The sequence below is a fragment of the Zingiber officinale genome, chromosome 7B (assembly GCF_018446385.1).
Source record: "Zingiber officinale cultivar Zhangliang chromosome 7B, Zo_v1.1, whole genome shotgun sequence".
Lineage (NCBI taxonomy): Eukaryota > Viridiplantae > Streptophyta > Magnoliopsida > Zingiberales > Zingiberaceae > Zingiber > Zingiber officinale.
This window is the reverse complement of record NC_055999.1, coordinates 22019613-22041524: the sequence shown is the minus strand read 5'-3', so window position 1 is coordinate 22041524 and position 21912 is coordinate 22019613. Positions and strand designations below refer to the sequence as shown.

The 21912-nt window shown below is 36.3% G+C and overlaps 2 protein-coding genes across 2 annotated transcripts; both read left to right on the top strand.

The window, feature by feature from the left end:
- The first annotated feature begins 584 nt into the window (after positions 1-584).
- LOC122003638 (protein TIFY 5A-like) lies at positions 585-1299 on the top strand. Its single transcript, XM_042558718.1, has 2 exons — positions 585-855; positions 928-1299. Exons 1-2 carry the CDS (start codon positions 685-687, stop codon positions 1141-1143), a joined length of 387 nt encoding a protein of 128 aa, XP_042414652.1. The 5' UTR covers positions 585-684; the 3' UTR covers positions 1144-1299.
- A 1470-nt stretch (positions 1300-2769) lies between these two features.
- LOC122005517 (putative oxidoreductase TDA3) lies at positions 2770-4395 on the top strand. The gene is made up of 2 exons (XM_042560557.1): positions 2770-3841; positions 3917-4395. The coding sequence occupies exons 1-2, from the start codon at positions 3028-3030 to the stop codon at positions 4300-4302; spliced, it is 1200 nt and encodes a 399-aa protein (XP_042416491.1). The 5' UTR covers positions 2770-3027; the 3' UTR covers positions 4303-4395.
- The last annotated feature ends 17517 nt before the right edge of the window (positions 4396-21912 follow it).

The window sequence follows — 21912 nt, the reverse complement described above, 5'->3', positions numbered from 1 at the left end:
AACTCAGCAACTCGATGGTTTGGCAAAGTCAGATCGGCCTGTTGATCGGGCAGTCGGCTGGGCCCATCGGGAGGTTAGCTTGGCAAGTCAGTCAGCTCGGTTCGCCACGTAGAGCCTATGGTGTGACCAATCCTAATCACACCACCTATACTCTTTGTTGACAGGATCCTGCCACGTGGATCCTGCCTAATGCACCACACAATATCTTTATTTCGCTTTTTCGAAGTCTTATTGAAACATAGAGATGCCACACAAGGATAAAACCAGCTCTCACTGTCTACTACGTGTTAATTTCGGACAAATTATTCTGATGCAGCGAGGAGCGCTCGGCCTTTAACTTCCAAATTTGTCTTAAATAAAACACTGTACCTGAAAAGATGAGTTCCTAACTCAATTCCAAGACAGAAATTAGTCTTAATCACTGCACCTTTTATCTGAAAAAAAAACATCCTATGCATTAAAATTATCCTGTTCCAGTTTGTCCGAAAGCATCGGTCACTACTTCCACCTCCCCATTCCATTTCCCACACGAGGAAAAAGCTACAAACACTTTCTTTAATTTGTTTCCCCAACTCCATAGTCATCAACAGCATCTTCACGGACCAAGAACAGCGGTCTACGTACTGTCGCCATAAATTAAAGGCATCTTCAATTAGAGGCACCTTGGTCTTAACGTGATCCTTAATGCTTTTAAAACCGAGCTGGAGCGAGCAACTGGAGGTTGAGGAGGAGGAGGAGGAGGGCGGCATGGAGGCTGAGCTCAAGCTTTCCCTTGGCGGCGCCGGCGAGCAGCAAAAGCAGATGACCATCTTCTACAAGGACAGGGTTTACGTGTGCTACGCCACTGAGAACCAGGTCTAGCTCTGTTTCACTAGCACACAGTTCCACTGGAACATTTGATTCAATATCTTTTGATGAAATGATCAGGCCAAGGCTATCATATCGATGGCGAAAAGCGAGACGGCGGAGGAAGAACTGAAGAGCGCAATAATGAGGCAACAAGTGCTTCCCCAAGCGATGGTCAACGCAAGGCAGTCCATGAAGAGATCTCTGCAGAGGTTTCTGCAGAAGAGGAGGGCCAGACTCCGTGATGCCGCAGCGTGTCCGTACGCCGCCGCCGCTGCCAACCTCGAGCAGAAATAGGTAGCATATATAATATTTTGAATTAATAACGTTCTTCTCATCGCTCAGAACTAAAAACTTTTAAAAAGATGAGATTTTTGTGTGTGAGTGTATGTTATTCCTTTTTTTCCTAATATATTTTGGTATGGAGTTGGGATTGTTTGTGCTTTGATGGAGGGGATAGGAGTATTGAAAGATATTGCTATATATAGTTAAATCCTAAATTTTAAATTTTAAAATTTGATTTTCAAATTTTGAATCTTATATATTATCATATCAAAATATAAATAATATAAAGACTTATCAAAAATTTTAAACTTTATCAAAATTATTTTAAAATTTAAAATAATTGTAAAAATTACAGAGTAATTGTTACATTATTAATAAATCCTAAATTTTAAATTTAAATTTTAAACCCAGCACTATTATATTAAAATAATTTTTATTAATTTAATTAAATTTATTTAAAGTTTATTTAAATCATTTAAAATTGATCAAAATTATTTTAAAATAATTATTCAAGCTACTAAATAGGTGTCGTTGTAATATTTCAATAACGTTGTATTAACTAATTACAAAGTAGTTTAGAGATTTGAAAATGAGGGAATAGATTCATTCTTAAATTTTGTGTTTAGTTAATGGGAATGAAATTAATATTTTGGAATAAAATACAAAAGCTTGAGTATTGATGAAACTTAACTCTTCCCTTGGGTTTTGATAGGAATGGAAATGTAAATTAAGTTAAAATATCCTTAATATACTTATTCATTTTTTTTTTCATTTCACTTTCTCTCTCCTTATTCTCTCTCATCGTACTTTCGCTCTCCTCATTTTCTCATCATACTTTCTCTCTCCTCATCCTCTACCATTTTCTACTTGTATTCTCTTCCATCACACAATCTCTCCTCAATTTCACTCTTTTCATTCACTTCCATCACACTTTATCTCTCATTACACACTTTTTCTTATTTTTTTCATCACACTTTCTCTCTTATCATACTTTCTCTCTCCTTAATATCTCCTACCATACTCTCTCTCCTTATTTTCTCTCATCACACTTTCTCTCTTTTCATTCTCTCTATCACACACTCTCTCCTCATTTTCTCTCATCTCTCATCATACTTTTCATCTCTTCATTTTTTCCATCACACTTTCCCTCTCTTCGTTTTTTCCATCACACTTTCTCTCTCAACACACTTTATCTTTATCATACTTTCTCTCTCCTTAATCTCTTCTCATTTTTCCTTATTACATTTTCACTCTCTTTATTTTTTTCCATCACACTTTCTCTCTCAGCACACTTTCTTTCTCATCGTACTTTTTTTCTCTTCAATCACTCCTATCACATTCTCTCTTCTTATTTTCTCTCAGTACACTTTTCCTCTCTTTATTTTTTTCATCGTACTTTCTCTCTCATCATATTTTCTCTTATATCTAATTTTTCTCTTATTTTCCTCTAAGAGTAAAAAAGAAAATTTAAATTTATTACGATTAAAAATATTCAACTAACTAAATATTATTTTTAAAAATAATACCTAAATTCATATCCACTACCTTAAATTACATGTTATAGTGCTCATAACTACTATAACGTTGTTGTAAATATGAGCGCCCTTTTAATTTTTTTTAAAGATGTCTTTGAATAATTAATAATGATCATTTATTTTTGCCATTTTATATTATTAATTTTGTAATTTCATCATACAGTAAGATATAATTTCAAATGGAAGAATTAACCCAGACGGCCCACGGCCCATGTTTAAAGGTTCATAGTAAAATGGGTACAGAGATAATAAAACCATGGATAGAGAGACAAAGAGATGGCCCTACTTCTAGACACTTCCACCGCCGATCTTGTCCGAGGGCTCTACCACATCGTTGCCCATCTTCGGCTTCATCTTCGCCATGGCCTCTCAACTCCTATCGCCTTCGGCCGTCGGTCAAGGGACGGCCTCAGTCGAGAAGACGGTGGTCGTGTGCGGGGGCGGCGTCATCGGCGCCTGCACAGCGTACTTCCTCGCCACCAAGGGAGCCGCTCGGGTCACAGTCGTCGAGAAATCCTCTGTCGCGTGCGCCGCCTCCGGCAAGGCTGGGGGCTTCCTCGCCCTCGACTGGTGCGACGGTAGCCCCCTCGGCGTCCTCGCGCGAGCCAGCTTCCACCTTCACCGCTCCCTCGCCACCGCCCTCGATGGCCCCGCCAACTATGGCTACCGCCCTCTCGACACTCTTTCCCTCACCCTCCTCCCTTCTTCTTCCTCCGCGTCGGACGCCGCTCCGTCGCCTTCCTTCCCACGTTGGGTCGATGGCCCCCGGGCCCGGCAGCCGCGCACGATCGGGACCACGGAGACCACTGCCCAGGTGCATCCGCAGCTATTCACCAGGACTCTCATGTCTGTCGCGGCTTCGAAACATGGGGTGGAGGTTGTGATCGGTGAGGTGGAGCGGGTGGAGGTGGAGGACGGACGGGTGGCCGGGGTGAAGCTCAAGGGAAGCGACGGCCGTGTCATTCCGACCGACACGGTGGTTTTAGCCCTAGGTCCTTGGTCTAACCGAACCCCAATCGTTTCGTCTCTTTTCAACGTCTCTGGTCTCAAGGCACACAGCATCATCCTCCAGCCGAAGGTGCCCGACGCCATCACACCTCATGCCCTCTTCCTCAGCTACCAGCCGGCCCCCGGATCCAAGACATTGGATCCCGAGGTCTACCCTAGACCCACTGGTAAGTAGAACAATCATGAGCATTAAGTGTCCTCCTTTGCGCCTGAACAACAAGAATCCCTGATTAATGCTGCAGGGGAAGTGTACATTTGTGGGATGTCGAAGGAAGCCGAAGTGCCCGATGACCCCGAAGAGATCCACGGAGAGAGTGAATCGATCTCAATGCTGCATGAGATTGCTAGCACAGTGTCGAGTCACCTGAGAGATGGGGAGGCGGAGGTGGTGGCTGAGCAAGCTTGCTTCTTGCCTTGTACCGATGATGGATTGCCTGTAATTGGGGAAATTCCAGGGATTAAAGGTTGCTACGTTGCCACCGGCCATAGCTGCTGGGGAATTCTGAATGGTCCTGCCACTGGAGCTTCACTCGCAGAGCTCATCGTTGATGGCAATTCCACCACTGCCGATCTCAAACCTTTCAGTCCCTCCAGGTTTCTCCACAGGCGCACCAGGCAAAGAGTCTAATTCCTTATTATAAAGCAACTGTCTTTTCATTTGAATTATGTAACAATTGTGGATTGAGTTCAGAGTTCTCAATGTCTATGCTTTTGCACTGAATTTGCTTCCGTGATAATTGGCACCTATTAATTAATTTTTTTTTTATAAAAAATATCGGTTATTCTGTTTGGGTTCCTTTTAAAAAACTAAATTTGATTATAGAATTGATATTAGAAGTTTAAAATTTTTAATTTCGTAATTTGCTCTCATTTTTTTCCCAATTTCGATTTAATGAGGTTTGATTATTTTGATTTTCGTTCAGTTCAATTCGGTTAGATAAATTAAATATATTTTTAACCACAAATGTGGTGGACCACTCATTCATAACTGGAGTTCTATGGACCCCACCTATTATACAGGTGCGATTCATAAAATCTCACCTATGAACTATCCTTGGTCCAAACCTATGAACTATCCTTGGTCCAAGAGCAGATTAGACGTTGAGGTCCAGAAGATCTGGACTGATTTAAATGTGTGCGAATCTTAAAGCATCAAAGTCATGTTACACTCTCGATTCTCTACGTGAGAGTAACGACACGCTCATTGGGCTAAATAAACGCGTCGACAATAAATCAGATCGTATCGAAACAATGTGATCTTCCAAACCTGATCCGGCGACTTATAATGGCCATTTGACCTTGTTACGAGCGGCGTTAACATCACGGAAGACGAAACGAGGGTTGTTACCGGCCTTCCCCAAAACGCATTTCCGACATACTTCCCCTCGCAAATTGACATCGCGGGAATCCGATCTCTTCGTTTCGAATCGAATCGGAAAACATAGCCCGACACGCTGCCTATCCGCGTTACGCCACGCGTCCTGTATCAGCCGATTCGCTTCTCCTGTGGCGCCGCGATCGCCTAGGCACGTCGCCGGCGAAGGAACTCGATCAGTAGCTCCTTCTTCGGTTAGATTTCTTCCTTTTTCGTTTTCTATTTTTTTGATGGAATCAAGAGGTACACCGGCTTGAAATCTTCTATATTGTTGGCGTTTTTCTAATTTTTCACTTCTTCGTCTAACTTTACAATAAAAGATTTATTTTTTCCCTCATTGTCTTTTGGGACTGGAGTGAGCTAATGTCTATGCTTGAAGTGAGATTAATTTGTCCCCGCGGGCTCGATCAACCGGTTAAGGCGTGGCATCCTTGCACAATGAGTTGTAGGGTTGAAGGTCCACGGACGCGCACTGGATGAATAATCTGGGTCGGCTATGTTAAATTCCGGAGACACCACGCTTTACCCGGGCCAGCATTCACCGCTGATTTACCTCCTCCTAAGATCCCTATGGGGCCAGGCCTAGGGGGCCGCTGGGCGGCGGGACCCGCCTTTTTTGCACAATTGAAGTGAGATTAATTTGTCTGTTTGGCGCATTTGTTAGTGAAATTTTATACTTCTGGATATTGCTTATGAAAAATAATAGACACGAATGGAGTTTCGTGGTACAACAACCGGTTTGTTTTTGATTCATTTTTACATTTTATGCTGTTCATCTTAATTTAATCTGGTTCTGCCGAATGCATTTCAGTTTTATGCGCTGCTTATCATCAAAATTCAATTGTTTTTGCAATCTATCGCTGTTGTTATACCAGCAATAAGTAGCACAGTTGCATAGTTGGGTTTTTATAATGAAAGTTACCAGTTTTTATGTCAATCAACGATCTGAAGCTTTTCATGTGGGTACATTTTTGCATTATAGTGTTTGGGAGAACTTTTACTTCTTTAAAAGTGATTGTTATAAAAATTATTTTAAAGTTAGTGAGAAGGAGGGTTGGGAATTAGAAGTTAAAAGCTAATATAGAGTAAAGTTGAAGTGTTTGATGAATAAGTACTTTCAAATTTAATTTTCAATTAACGATGATAATATCCTTAAACTATATAAATTATTATTTTTAATTATCTAAATATGATTTTGATACACTATTTATTTATATAATCATTATTATATTTTAAATATTGTATCGAAAAAAAATTATATAAAGAAAAAATATATAAAATTAATAAAAATAAAAATAAATGACAAAATTTATATAAATGCACAAAAATATGTATAAAAATTATAGAAATACAAATTATATAAAAATATAAAATATTATTTAAAAAATAAATATCACAGAAGTATAGTGACAATTATGTAAAATGATATGATAAAAAAAGTGATGGTCATTAATTAAAATGATAAATGTATTAAGGACATATATGCCAATTTTTAATTTCAAACCATTACACAAGTAAAAAATATATTAAATTATTACTTTTAGCTTTTGAGTAAAAGTTACAGAAGATAAAGTAAAATTTAACATGCACAAACACTCAAAAATATTTTCATATAATTAAAATTTAAGAAGCACTTACTAGAAGTTGTACCAAAGACTCCCTTAATCATATTCGTCATCAATGCCTAATCTTTGTCACCTTTGAGAATCAGTTGGATTTCGTCTGCATGGCGTATAATGGTGATTTGTATTGTACAGGGTAGATATTGCAGCATTCTTTCTGTTAAGATAACAACATGCCTCGTCCTTCAGATATAGGTTGGCAATGTGGTACCATGATAGGAGGCCATATGCATCATGTCAAGTGTAACTACTGCCACATAATCATGATTGGAGGTATTATCTAAAACATCCCTTACAGCTATCTTACTTAAGTAGTTTTTTTTAATGGACATCTTGAAAGAAAAGCTCTCAAAATAAATTTCGAAATTTATTAAAATAATCCAATGAATTCTTAAAACAAAAAATCACTAGGAGATATCGTTGAATTATCATAAAGTTCTAGAATTTATTCTTCCAAAAAACATAAGTCCACTAAATAATGTGAAAACATAAATTGGTGGATCTTCGGGATTGTGTTGTCATCGTTCTAAGTCTGCTCACTGTTCTAAACTTCCTGCCTCATTTGTCTCATCTTCTGCAATAATCAGATCTATGAGTAAAGATTCAGCACGTTCAAACTCTGATATGCCTTAATTACTCTCTATAATCATCTGTACTAAAGAGAAACATATTTTAGTTAATCTTACCCTTAACTTCTTGCACGACATAAACATAAACATAACTATTTGCATAGAATAAACATACCTACTAGTAGAGCATAAACATAATATAACTACTTGCAGAGAATAAACATAACTACTAGCAGAGAATAAACATAAACATAGTTACTTGCATAGAATAAGCATACTTACTGGCATAACATAAACATAAACATAACTACTTGCAGAGAATAAACATACTTACTGACAGAACATAAACATAAACATAGTTTTTCATAGGGTTTAGTTTCATGTTATTGGTACTATAACATAATTGTTTGATCAAACTTTCATCATAGCGTTCGGTTGGTAGGAAACCTTGGAACGAAAACCCCTACCCATATATATTTTTTGGGTGAGCTTCCCGGGCGTAGGTCCTCGGTTCAAAACTAAACCTCTAATGAAATTTGGTAAGCTCCCTGGGCATAGATTGTCGGTTCTTAACTCAACTCATAATGAAATTTGGTAAGCTCCCCGGGTGTAGGTCACTAGTTCATAACTCAACCCATAATGAAATTGGTAAACTCCCCGAGCGTAAGTCCCCGGTTCATAACTCCATCCATACATGAACATAGACTTGCCACCAACAACTTGCTTTTAAATTAATTATTTACTTAATCTCATTCACACACATGTCATATTATCATAATCAAAACACAACATGCATAAACATGGTAGTTATAATATTAAGGTACATAGGTGGTAAATCACACATGTACTACAATCTGAATGCCCCTAATGAGCCCAAATCGAAATCTAAAGTAAAGAAATATGGTAGCTATCTTCTAATAATATTAAGGTGCATAAGTGGATAAATCACACATGTTACTAAAATCCGACTGCCCTTAATGAGCCCAAACTAAAATCTAGTATAAAGAAACATGGTAGTTGTAACATTAAGATGCATAGGTGGAAAAATGTACTACAATCTGAATGCCCCTATTAAGCCTAACCGAAATCTAGTATAAAGAAACATGGTAGCTATCTTCTAATAATATTAAGATGCATAGGTGCATAAATCACACATGTTACTAAAATTCAAATGCCCCTAATAAACCTAAATCGAAATCTAAAATAAAGAAATATGGTAGCTATAACATTAAGATGTGTGGATGGATAAATCACACATGTACTACAATCCGAACAAAACTCAAATTAGAATACCACGAATTGTCAAGAAATCCTTGCAAATCATAACTAACATGAAAAGATAATTTCTTAAATTATTTTTCACGCCTAAACATCAGTTTCACACATTATATGAACTAATTAATACATCAAAAGGGTGCAAGACATGCCTTCACTTCTAAATGCTCGTAGGATTCACCGTCGGCACAATGGGCAAGGGTATGATCGAAGCACGACCTCCTCCTTCGATTGCTTGCCACTGAAGCTCCCTCTTCCTCTCCTCCCTTTAGGGCTAGGACCGGTGAGACTTAGGGATAGGAGGGGCGGAAATTCAAGGTAGGGTTAAGGCTTAAGGCGGCAATGTGTAGGTGAGGAAACCCTAATTTTTCCCCTTCCAATCCTCTATCCGAAAACGCACAAGAATTTATGTTTTTTTTAAAAAAAATCTTTCTACACATAGGCATCATGAAATTTAAGTCACATAATCTATAATTATCGCTAATGAACCTATATTATTTAAATTAAATATTTTACTTAACTCTAATCGTGCATAGAATTAGCATGGATGAATAAAAAGGGGAGATCAAGGGTTGTGAAGATGCTGTCAAAGAAGTGAGGGAGATTATAGCTCATCACCTAGCCACGAAGAAACCAAGGAAGCCAAACAAAAGAAGGCGAAAGACAGACGAGGGAACATTTATGATGCCAATTTCTACCATTATAGTGTGGGATCCGATGCATCTGATCCTGACATGGTAGATGCAAGACAGCAAGACACGACTTATTGACCTTTAATGAAGCGGACATTCATTGTATGATGCTATTTTTTTCATTCTTTTTATCCTTTCTTACTAGATTCAAGTATAAATATAGAGCATTGTTATCTTAACCTTTTGAATTTATGGAAGATATTTGATTACGTTCAATTTTTTCTAAGGGTACGAATGAATTAAATCATTCATAAGTTATTCGAAACATGATTCGATAAAAGTTCATTTGAACTCGTTTAATGAGACTTGTTAATACAAATAAATCAAGCTCAAGTTTCACAATATTCGAGTCGTTAGCTTGTGAACATATTCATTAAATTCATGAATTAATTTTTACATAAAAAAATAATAGTTTTGATATTGAATTTATAGATTTTATACTCTACTTATAAAATATATAGACCAATATATAAAATTTATTTATTAGAATAAAATTATAGATTTTAATAAAAATATTATAATTTTTCCTAAATATATAATTTATTTTTTAATAAATATTTAAATTTATAATTTATATTTATTAAACTCGTTTAGACTCGATAAAAGTTCGAATAAGCTCGTGAGTCATGAATATATTCGTTAAATAAAACTTGAGCTCGGTTCGATTATAAATAAACTAAACTTAAATATTTAAGAGTTTAGCACGATTCGACTTGATTATCCTCTCGTTTCTCCTATGAACTCCTCTTGATCTTTTATATATGACTTCATTTATGATTGTTTTTTAAATTACTCACAATCATGTTAATAATCCTTGTAACTTGAACTCGACGATTGTAGCAATAATTAATTGCTCTACTATTTCTTTGTTTGTTATCATGTATATTTAAAAATACAGGTTTGTTATTTTGTGTTATAGAAGGCTTTTTTCATAAGGACGGAAACTAATTGTTCTGACAGAACTAAGAGGGTAAATGGACCAAATTGTACTGAATATCTAGTAAAATCTAAGATTTGAATTCGGCTTGAAACAGGTGTATTTGATTTCGAGCTCGATTCGAAGTTCAAAAAACTTAAAATTTTTTGTTTGAGTTTGGTTCAAATTAGGGCTTGGGTTCAAGTTCCACTCGAAAGATTTAAATATGTTCACGAACTATTTAAATTATTGCTAGAAATAGTTACTCGAAAGACTCAAAATTTATTTATTTAATATATATTTAATTTATATTAAGAAAATATTAAGGCTCGCGAGCGGCTCGCGAACTATCGAATAATATAATTTGACCTTTACTCGAAAAAAAGTTTGAACATGTTTGAATTTGGCTCGAATTCAATAAATTTAAATACGAATCAAATATTTTTCAAACTGACCCGAAAAGCTCACAAGTTGACTCTATTCGTTTGCACCCTAATAAGAACTATTTAATGAAAAGTAAGGATCGAGTATATAGTTTGAAGATATGGAAATTTATTTGCACCCACTATTTGTAGAATATTGTGAAACAACAAACATATACTTTCAGTTGTAATTGGTTAATTTCACCAAGTTTCTAGGACTATGGTGTCATGATAGGATATTCAGATTATCATTCAGAAACCCACAGTTCGATCTTCAATTATGATATATTTAAAAAAAAATTTCCTCCAAATGAAAAGTGTAATAAAAAAATATTAAATTTCTAGATTGACCGTTATGAACACTTCTCAATTTATCCTAATGACTGATAAAAAACTTTTATAGAATTAAACTAATTATCTTATGAATAGTCAATGAATTAATCATATTTATCATTTTCTTTGAGATTCTAACATAGTGCATAGCACAATGAGATATAATTGCTTAAATATCATTTAAATAGGGATACGTTGCCTGTAGAAATGAAAATTAGTTTGCAATTAATTTGTAGAATTTTGTGGAACACTGAAAGATACTTTAACACATAACTAGTTAACTTGACCAAGCAACTTTGTCCTTCCTCATTATCCTTACATATTGCTTAGATATTATTCAAGTATCTAATACTTCATATAATATTGTTACTTGTACTATTGAGTAATCACTTTAAACATCACTAGACAAACTTGTTCAACTTAACGTTTTTAGAAATTCTTTTGATGTTTAACTAGCAATGATATAGCAGTTTCCTTGAGACATGATAGGCACTTGTTAATGTTTAACATCATGTGATTCATCTTTTTTCTACTATGAAGTCTTTTCTCTAAGACATTTGTCAAGCATCGTGTATTTTCTAGACATAGTTCCTTATTCATAGATATTTCTTATTTGTTAGCTCAAAAAATGGTGGATCAACAATTCGAAGTTGAAATGAGGGGTTTCTTTGATACATTTGGAAATAATCAATACAAGGAGCAAGTACGTGTTGAACAATTTGTTATCGGAGATATTGGAAAAATTATAGAATTGAAATTACACAAAATCAATTCTAACTTTTCTATTGAGATGACTTGAGTGGATAATTTCAGGCTGCCAACGGGGTTGGTTCTGCCAAGCTTCCGGTGGTCTGAGTTGCAAAGTTGATGCGGTGCGTAGCAGAATCGGAAGTCGATCACCGAATTGGGAAAAAATTGTCGACTAAGATACCGAGGCCTGCGTTCAACGCGGTTTCCTTGAAACAGATTCGCCCCACCTTCGGTTGTGCTTCGAGGTTCTCTCGAGTCGTCTGTTTCCCATGATACAACAATAAAATCACGCACGCAACCAAGCACTGGTTGTTCGTGGTAAACTGAGAATACACCCGAGTGTTATCACGAGTAGTTCAGCCGAATGGATGCACGACTAAGAGAAAAGAATCAGGGAATGAAGATGGAGGAACTCTTTCGCTTTCTATTTCACTTTCGCTTTCGATGTTACAGAATCATTATTAATGAGTTTAATGATGTCATTAATGCCGAGACGTTACGAAGTCACTATGAATGAGTTTAATGTCACCATTAATGTCAAAATGTTACGGAGTCATTAATTTTATATTAATGCTTCCATTACACTCTTGAGTGTGTAGCAAAAAGAGATTGAGCAGGTCATGCTCGCACATAAGTCAACCTTGGTTCAGTACAATTCGGGCCTTGGATTTGCACCCACGCCTGAGAGAGTCTTTCCCCATGCATATGTTTACAACATCAATGCATGTGCCATAATTTAAACCAATAATAAAGCTAAGAGACTTCTAATGTAGAACTAATAACTCATTTACAATAGAGTCTCTTTGTCTCCACCTCTTTATTCCATTCACATTTCCAATAATATGTTGCTCAGAATCCTTCATTTTAAGCTGATTTTGTTTTTCTATTTATCGAAATCCTTGAAGGATTTTCCTTCTAGGGCTACTGATCTTGGATGTGCTCATGGTATAATGGTAAATGGTGATCACCAAAAGATTCAGTGCAAGTACTACCACAAGATAATCTTAGGTGGTGGAATTTCTCGCCTAAGCAACATCTAGTAGGAGAAAGAGGTAATATTGCACCGTGTGACCAAGTACCCAATGACATCAAAGCACAAATGCAACGATTGGATTCATTTGAGTTTAACTCAATGAGTCTAATTCATATTAGACTTAATCTTATAGTTTTAGAGTCTATCATATTATAGTTAAACTAAAATAGAGTCATCTCCAAATCAAAATGTTCTTTGTGTATAACTCAATAGGCTCTTGTAACATTGGCAATGTATCTAAAACCACTTAGATATATAAGCAATGAGTGATATCTAACAAGGCATCATTGCTACCAAGTGACAAGAATGTTGAGATCCGATCTAACCTTTCCGTGTCTATCATCTTGTATAACTCAGTCCTTTTATCCTTGATATCTAGATTGCTCAATGAGGTATGGACCGTGTCATCATCTTATCCATCTTTGTGTTTCTTGATCCCTAAGTAGACACACTCAATCAAATAAATTCAATATCTCATATTGACTAATTTGAGCATGATCATGCATTCTTGTGTCCTACTTAATCAAGGGGTCCACAGATATCACTTCCTCATATAGAAGGAATATATCTTATCTACATCACTCACATCTCTCCGCATAACTCATTGCATACCCAGTGATCAACTTTATAGTTCACCTTATTACAAGTGACGTTTGACGATACTAAAGTACACAACTCCTTATGTAGGAAACTGTAGTGACTTCAAATCTAAGGACTATTCATACCAATAGACACTATGAGAATGTTTATGACACTCATATAACGATTCATGAAATATCTCATAGTGGATCAATTCAGTACATATTCTCTAATATATACCCATGTGTTAACTTGATATCTCATATCCATGACTTATGAGATTAAGTCATCAATTGACCTATATGCTAGTATCAATGTATTAATATTGTCCTATATATATATATATATATATATATATATATATATATATATATATATATATATATAATTCAACCAATTGAATATACTACCCTAGGACATTATTATAGTTATTCATCTAGCACAGATCTGAAGTAAATATAATAACCACATTACCCTTTATTAATAAAATATGATACAATATGTGCTAAGTCAATCAACTCTTGATTGGCTTTTAGGGCTTACAGTAACAATCTCCCACTAGCACTAGAGTCAATCACTGAGATATCTAATACCCATGGACCTAGTGTGACCATCATAGTTCCTCTGTGCCAAAGCCTTGGTCAAAGAATCCGTAATGTTAGCATCAGTCGGTACTCTGATTGTTAGCATCAGTCGGTACTCTGATTGTAATAAAATATGATACAATATGTGCTAAGTCAATCAACTCTTGATTGACTTTTAGGGCTTACACTAACAATCTCCCACTAGCACTAGAGTCAATCATTGAGATATCTAATACCCATGGACCTAGTGTGACTATCATAGCTCCTCTGTGCCAAAGTCTTGGTCAAAGAATCCGTAATGTTAGCATCAGTCGGTACTCTGATTGTTAGCATCAGTCGGTACTCTGATTGTAATAAAATATGATACAATATGTGCTAAGTCAATCAACTCTTGATTGACTTTTAGGGCTTACACTAACAATCTCCCACTAGCACTAGAGTCAATCATTGAGATATCTAATACCCATGGACCTAGTGTGACTATCATAGCTCCTCTGTGCCAAAGTCTTGGTCAAAGAATCCGTAATGTTAGCATCAGTCTGTACTTTGCATATTCTCACATCTCCTCTATCGATCTCTCGAATGAGATGAACATGTCGTAGAATGTGTTTGGATCGCTGATGAGAGCGAGGTTCCTTAGCCTGTATAATTGCCCCATTGTTATCACAATAGAGGTCTATTGTGTCCGCTATACTAGGAACGACACAAAGCTCCGAAATAAATTTTTAGATCCAAATAGCCTCTTTTGCTGCATCTGAAGCAGCAATATACTCGACCTCTATAATAGAATCAACTGTTGTATCTTATTTTGAACTTTTCTAGCTCATAACACCACCATTTAAGTAAAATACGTACCCTGACTATGATGTGGAATCATCCCTTTCAGTTTAGAAGCTTGCATCACTGTAACCCTTTACAGCGAGCTCCTCATTGCCTCCAAATATCAAGAAATATTCTTTCGTTCTTCTCAAGTACTTAAGAATATTCGTGACTGATGTCCAGTGACTGTCACCTGGATCTGATTGGTATCTACTCATCATGCTTAACACATACGAAACATCAGGATAAATACAAAGTATGGCATACCTGATAGATCATATAGCAGACTCATAAGAAATCTGATCCATGTGGTCCCTCTTGTTGGATCGATATACACATAAGAGGGGAGTGAATCACGTGATTTTCAAAAACTTGTTTTATTATTGAAATAAAAAACATAACTACATGCAGCGGAAAAATAGAGAAATCAAACGGCAAGTAAAAAAACCAAAACAGATACGGTCGATTTACTTGGTTCAGAGCCTTCGACGACTCCTACTCCAAGACCCAGGTCCCGCAGACCTATCGATATGCAATCCACTAAAACACATTTTTCTGGTATCTCCAGAAAAGGGAATTGAGTACACAGAAAGAGGGAACAAGTGCAACACCCTGCACTTATCCTTTTGCAAGTAGTAAAATGTACAAATTACAAATCGTTACCCAACTCCTTGGAAGATTGTCAGCTTAGACTCAATGTTGGTCGTCTCCTTGGTAGCAGCCGAGCACAGTAGCATCGTAGCAGTGTCACTGCAGGAAGTCGGAGCAGTCGGGACCTCAAATGGACACACAGAAGCTTGTATAGATGTTGTTGTGAGAAGCTTAGTCGAGACTGGCTTATAAAGGCCATGGAAGGAGCCTTCCATAGGCATTGAAGGCTCCTCCAATGGGTCAAATCTGATCTCGAAGTTGCTATGCCTTATCTACAATGATGTCCAAATTTTATCCCTTGGAAGGCGCCTTCCATGAACAGTGCGAAGGCGCCATTCACTACTTAAAGGCACCTTCAGGTATTGTTCATCCGAAGACTTTTTGTTCCTTTTTCCCTGCAATTGTGTTAGTCCAAAACTATAACATCTAACCTGCAAAATAAGATTAACACAGTGAAAATAAAAAGTAGTAATTAGCCCTGTTCTCCCAGGACCAAGAACTAGTCAAGGTCTCAAATTAGGGATCCAAAATGGACCTAATCTAGATCGACGCCTACTGTCCCTCAATCGGGACGAGTCCTCACAAAGTCACTCTCTTCTAGTAACTTACCTTTACTTACCATCTTGTAGTCGGTTGACTAGACTTTTGACCCACCAGGTTTTCATGCCAATTGTCCGATCCGCAGACCCAACTGAGTTTCTACCAGTTGTCCGATCCCACAGACCCAACCGGACTTTCTGCCAGATATTTGATCAGCCCATTGACCTATCTATACTTCGTATCAGCTATCCAGTCCCGTAGATCTAGCTGGATTTCAGCCTGATATCTGGTCCTTTGGACTTGTCAGTTCTTGCATACTCGGTAAAGCAATTAGATCACAAAACATTTAACTTAATTCCCTTGTCATTCATCAAAACCTGAGTTAGACTGTTAGTATAATATGCAACAACAATCTCTCCCTTTTTGATACAATGACAATCAAGGTTAAGTTAGGAAAAACAAGATATGAAAAGAACAAACATAGAACTCGATTTTAAGATAAGTCTAAAATTAGGCCGTCAGTTTTGTTCTCTTAATCATCTTTAGGATTTTTAGGATTAAGTTTTCTGATTTCCTTTGATTGATTTTCTAACTTGAACCCTAACCACCCTCCCCCTTTGACATTCATCAAAAACAAACATGAGTAGATAAGTGAGGCAATCATGCATTCAGGGAATAGAATTTTGACAACAAAAGACTTTCAGGATTATTGGGGGATCGGAAGGAGTTAGAAAATTTTTTAACCTTTCGAAACACAACCCATTTACAAAGAAGAATATAGAATTTTACTAAGGAAAGTTATTTTTGAAATAAGATTATGTTTGAAAAAAGGTTTGTGAATTTGAAAAGATAACATTTACAAAATAACTTGTAAATTTGAACAGAAACTTTTGAAAAGATCTTGTCAGATAGATTTTTAAAATGTTTACAGAGTAATTTGGAAATAGGATAATTTTTCAAAGAATGATTTTAAAAGAAAAAAAAACTATTCAAAACATTTTTCAAGAGTGTTTCTAAAACAAATTTGAAAATAATTTGTAAAATATAAGGCGATTAAAAAAATTATTTTGGAAATACTCCTTCCTCCCTCTCGACCGGATATGTATTTAAAAATATTCATCTACAAAATCATCCTTAATTATCTAACCATTAGTTACTAACTAACTATCAGAGGATAGTAGTATTCACTGTTGGGACTTTCGAGCCGTAAAAACCGCTTTTTGTATTACGAAAACCTCGAAGTCTTGCCACGGATCCGTGCAAAAATATATAAAAATAAATCATGTACAAGTTTCTAACCTAGATCTACCTTAGATCTACATGAATAAGAAGCGTTACCCTTGTTGTGAAGCCCTTCGCTTATCCCGTTCGTCCAAAAGGTTGCCGGATCTCGAGAGTGTCAAGCGTACACTCCTTTATACGTATCCACACGGACAATAGGTGGAGAAGAGCCACTTAGAGTGTGCTAGCACTCTTGGGTGGCTCGGCAATGGAGGAGAGGGAGAGAGAGCTAGAAGAGAGGAAGAATAATGATGATCCGTTCATAATGAAAAAATAAGAGTAAAAATGGCTTAAGTATTTTCATCTAATGAAAATACTTAATGCTCATTAACTCCATTAATGAGCCTCATTAATGAGTCTTAATGAGTATTTAATGAATATTCATTCTTCATTAAATGACCATTTTGAAACTCCTCTTCTCTTCATAATTTTGAATCGAAATTTGAATCTAATATTCAAATTAAATTCATAATTCAATGAATGTCACCATTTATCATTGGATTCAAAATTCAATGAATATCATCATTAAGTCTCACTTGAGTCTAACTCAAGTCTAGACTCACTTGAGTCTAACTCAAGTCTAACTTAATCGAGTCTTACTCAATTAATCTAATTTGGATTACACTTAATCAAATTTGGTTTATCATAAGAACCTAATCCTCTTGGTTCATCATATGAACCTAATCTCCATCTAATTACCCTTTGTGTGTGACCCTATAGGTTCTTGTAACGTTGGCAATGCTCCTAAACCCATTTAAAAACATAAGTAATGAGCGGTATCTAGCAACACATCATTACTACCCAAGTTACAAGAATGTTGAGATCCAACATCACCTTTGTGACTAATAATTGTGACTCTCACAATATGTGACAATGTCCTTCTATCCTTGACATCTAGATTGATCAATTGAGGTATAGACCGTGTCATCCTCATCAATCTATATCTTGAACTCCAAGTAGACTCACTCTAATCAAATGAGCTCAATATCTCATATTGACTCATTTGGGCATGACCATGTACTTATTGGTCTCACTCTATCAAGAATCATGATGTCACTCCCGTCATATAGGAGGGATAGATCCCATCTACATCACTCACATCCCTCCGCATAATTTGTTACATACCCAATAATCGCCTTTATAGTCCACTCAGTTATTGGTGACGTTTGACGAAGCCAAAATATGCAACTCCTTATGTAGGGAACTATGGTGACTTCAGGTCCAAGGACTGATAGTCATACTAATAGTCACATGAGAAAGTATATGACACTCATATAACGATTCATGATACTTTCTCATGGCGGGTCATTCAGTATGCATTCTCCAATGCATACCCATATGTCAACTTGATATCTCTATATCCATGACTTGTGAGATCAAGTCATCGAGTTGACCTACATGATAGTCTCATCGTATTAACATTATCCATGAATGTTAATACTTGACTAGGAATGATTAAGAGTAGTGTTCTCTATATCATCTTACTATCGATTCAACTAATCGATTGATATAGATAAGAACCTTCTACTTAAGGACGCTATTATACTTAGTTATTTGGCACCAATACAAGTAAGTATAATAACCATAAAGAAATACCTTTATAAGTATATAAGAATATGATACATCGAGTCCATACAACAATCATCATATGATTGGCTCTAGGGCTCTAACTAACATTCACTTGGTTAGTCAGGTTACATAAATGCATCCAGTTAGTATTTGACTAAACATGGATTACTTAACCTGATCACTATAGTATTTGGTATTTTACGCCCAGACTTGTGTTGATGCACTGATATAAGTATCTTAAGTCTAGACAATGTGCCTATGCATCTCACATCGTTCTAGGTTTAGAATACACAATCAAGGGAATCCTAGTGTGTTTGTGAGATACTCAAGTTTTAGTTCTATAGGAACATGCTTTCTATAGATTTGGTCTAGTCTAAGGCTAAAATCAATTTTGAAATTCAAAGGAAATAGGAAATTTTAGAAAGTAAGAAATTTTTCCTAGAATTTGTAAATTATTTGGAAAATGTTTTGAAAATAACAAGCCTAGTCTATGAAGCACAATCCTAATTGTCGACGTAAATAGTGAAATTCACTTTCAGGGAGGGGTTTGGTAAATATGTTAGCTAAGTTTGACTTGGACTCAATGTAATTGAGTTCAGTGTCACCCTTAGTTATATGATCCCTGATGAAGTGATGTTCAATTTTGATATGTTTGGTTCTTGAATGATGTACTTGATTTTTTGTTAAGTTGATTGAACTAATATTGTCAATTAGGAATTTTATATTTTTAAGATTTAGATTGAAGTCTTTTAGGGTGTGCATCATCCATAATAATTGTGCAACACATTCTCCTATTGCTATATATTCTGCCTCAGTGGTAGATAAAGCGACACAAGGTTGCTTTCTACTTAACCAGCGGATAAGTGATGGGCCAAGTAGTTGACAACCACCACTTGTACTTTTTCTATCTAATTTACAAACGACATAATCTGAGTTAGAGAACCCTATGAGTTCAAAGTTGGTCATTCTAGGGTACTACATACCTATGTTGGATGTTCCTTGTAAGTATCTAGAAATTCTTTTAACATAGGTCAAGTGTCATTCCTTAGCACATGTTTAGTACTGTGCACACATACTAACTGTAAATAGAATGTCAGGTCGACTGGCAATTAGGTATAGTAAGCTTCCTATAGCGCTTCTATAATATTTAAGGTCTATAGATTTTCCATTTGGGTCACTATCTAGGGTTAAATTGGTGGTCATTGGAGTTTTAATTTTCTTTGAGTGTTCCATACCAAATTTCTTGAGTAATTCAAGTGTATATTTTTATTGATAAATGTAATTTCCTTCATTTATTTTTTGATTTGTAGACCTAGGAAAAATGTTAGTTGTCTAACTAGACTTATTTCGAATTTTTGTTTCATCAATGTTATGAACTCTGTAGGAGTTTTGAATTAGTTGATCCAAATATTATATCATTTACGTGGATTTGAGCTATAAAGAAATCTTGATTGACTATTTTGACAAATAGGATTGGGCCTACTTGACCTTGTTTGAAGCTTTTTGAGATTAAGTATGTGGTCAATCTTTCATACCAAGTTCTAGGAGCTTGTTTTAGGCCATAAAGAGTTTTGTTTTTTTAGTTTAAAGACATAGTTAGGATGTTCTAGGTTTTCAAACTCTGGGGGTTGGCCTACATATACCTCTTCCTTAATTAGTCCATTTAGAAAGGCTAACTTAACGTCCATTTGATATAATTTGAATCCTTTATAGGTTGCATAGCTTAATAACATTCTAATTGATTTAAGTCTGGCAACAGGGGCATAGGTTTCCCTCAACCTGACTAAAGTCTTTTGCTACTGTAAAGCCCGAAAAATTCCCAAATTTATTTTAGAATTATTCTATGATTTTTCTAGAATTATTAGATATTTTTCCGGAATTTTCCGAGTAGCGGAAGTAGCAAAAACAAATAGGTCGCAAAATAGCTTAGGCGGGAATCGAACCCGAGACCTATGGTGTAAGGGATAATGTTAGTAACCAGTTGAACCCAGCAGGGCCGTGCTGAAAGGAAGGAGAACCAAATATATTTATATTAGAGTTGGGTTCATTAAACCACTTAATATAAATAATAAACTTAAGTGGGGTTTGGTTTATTTTGGTTCGGCACCTCTCCTCACGCCACTTTCTCTTCCAAAACCTCACCGCCGCCTCTCCCTTCTTCTCCTCTTCCTCACGCACGGCACACCAAGGCAAGGGTCCATAGGATCATCTTCCGGCGACGACTCCAACACGAAAGGGGTTCTTCTCCGCGAGAGGAACGCGAAGCGGTTCGTCGAGCGGACAGTTTTCCGGAAACACCTAGCGAATAGAATCGTAAGAAAACCTTACGATTGAGGTAAGAAACCCCTCACCTGCAGTATAATTGCTCTCGCTTGTTAGTTTTGGCGTTAGTTCAGTAATTTTATAATTTTCAGTTTTAGGGCATGCTTTTAGTGCACACCAAGCATTCGGTAGAATGCCCAGTTCAGAAGGATGTACCAATAGGCGTCCTAACAGCATATAAAATGTAATAGAAACATTTTATTCAGTTTATTATTAGTTATTACAGCTATATGGATCAGATATCCATTGGGTGGGCTCCCGCAGTAGCCTCTAGGTTCAGATAACCTAGCTCTAGGTTCAGACAACCTAGAATAGCAAAGTAAAATAAAACAGTATTCAGTATTTTACTTTTATTCAGTTGGCACTGTACTTGGATCAGATATCCATGGGCTGGACTCCCACAGTCGTCCCTAGGTTCAGATAACCTAGTAACCTCGCTGGATTCGAACTTGCAATCCCGGGTCTCGTAGGGATGCGCGCACAGTAAGTACAGTTGTTAGTTTTCAAATTTGAAACCAGTGATGAGAACACTAATTTAGCTTTCAGTTCAGTTCAGTTCAATTTACATGATTTGAGTTCATGTACAGATTTAGACATATGCATGACTAGTTCGGTTTCATGCTCGGTTTATATGTTATGCCATGTTTCAGTTCCAGTTTATGCTTTGTTTGATATGCCATGCCATGCTTGCATGTTCAGTATGCTTTTCAAACAAAATGATTTAAAATCATATTCGCATTGTATGCATGATTTAGTGAGGTAGATGGTTTCTTACTAAGCTTTAAGCTTACAGGTACTACTTTTCTTATACCGGTAAAAGAAAAGTGGACTAGCGGAGGCTGGAGGGCGATGCTACGATGATGTGTGTGTGCAAGGGGTCTGGAATAAAGATCCTTGGGATCTACA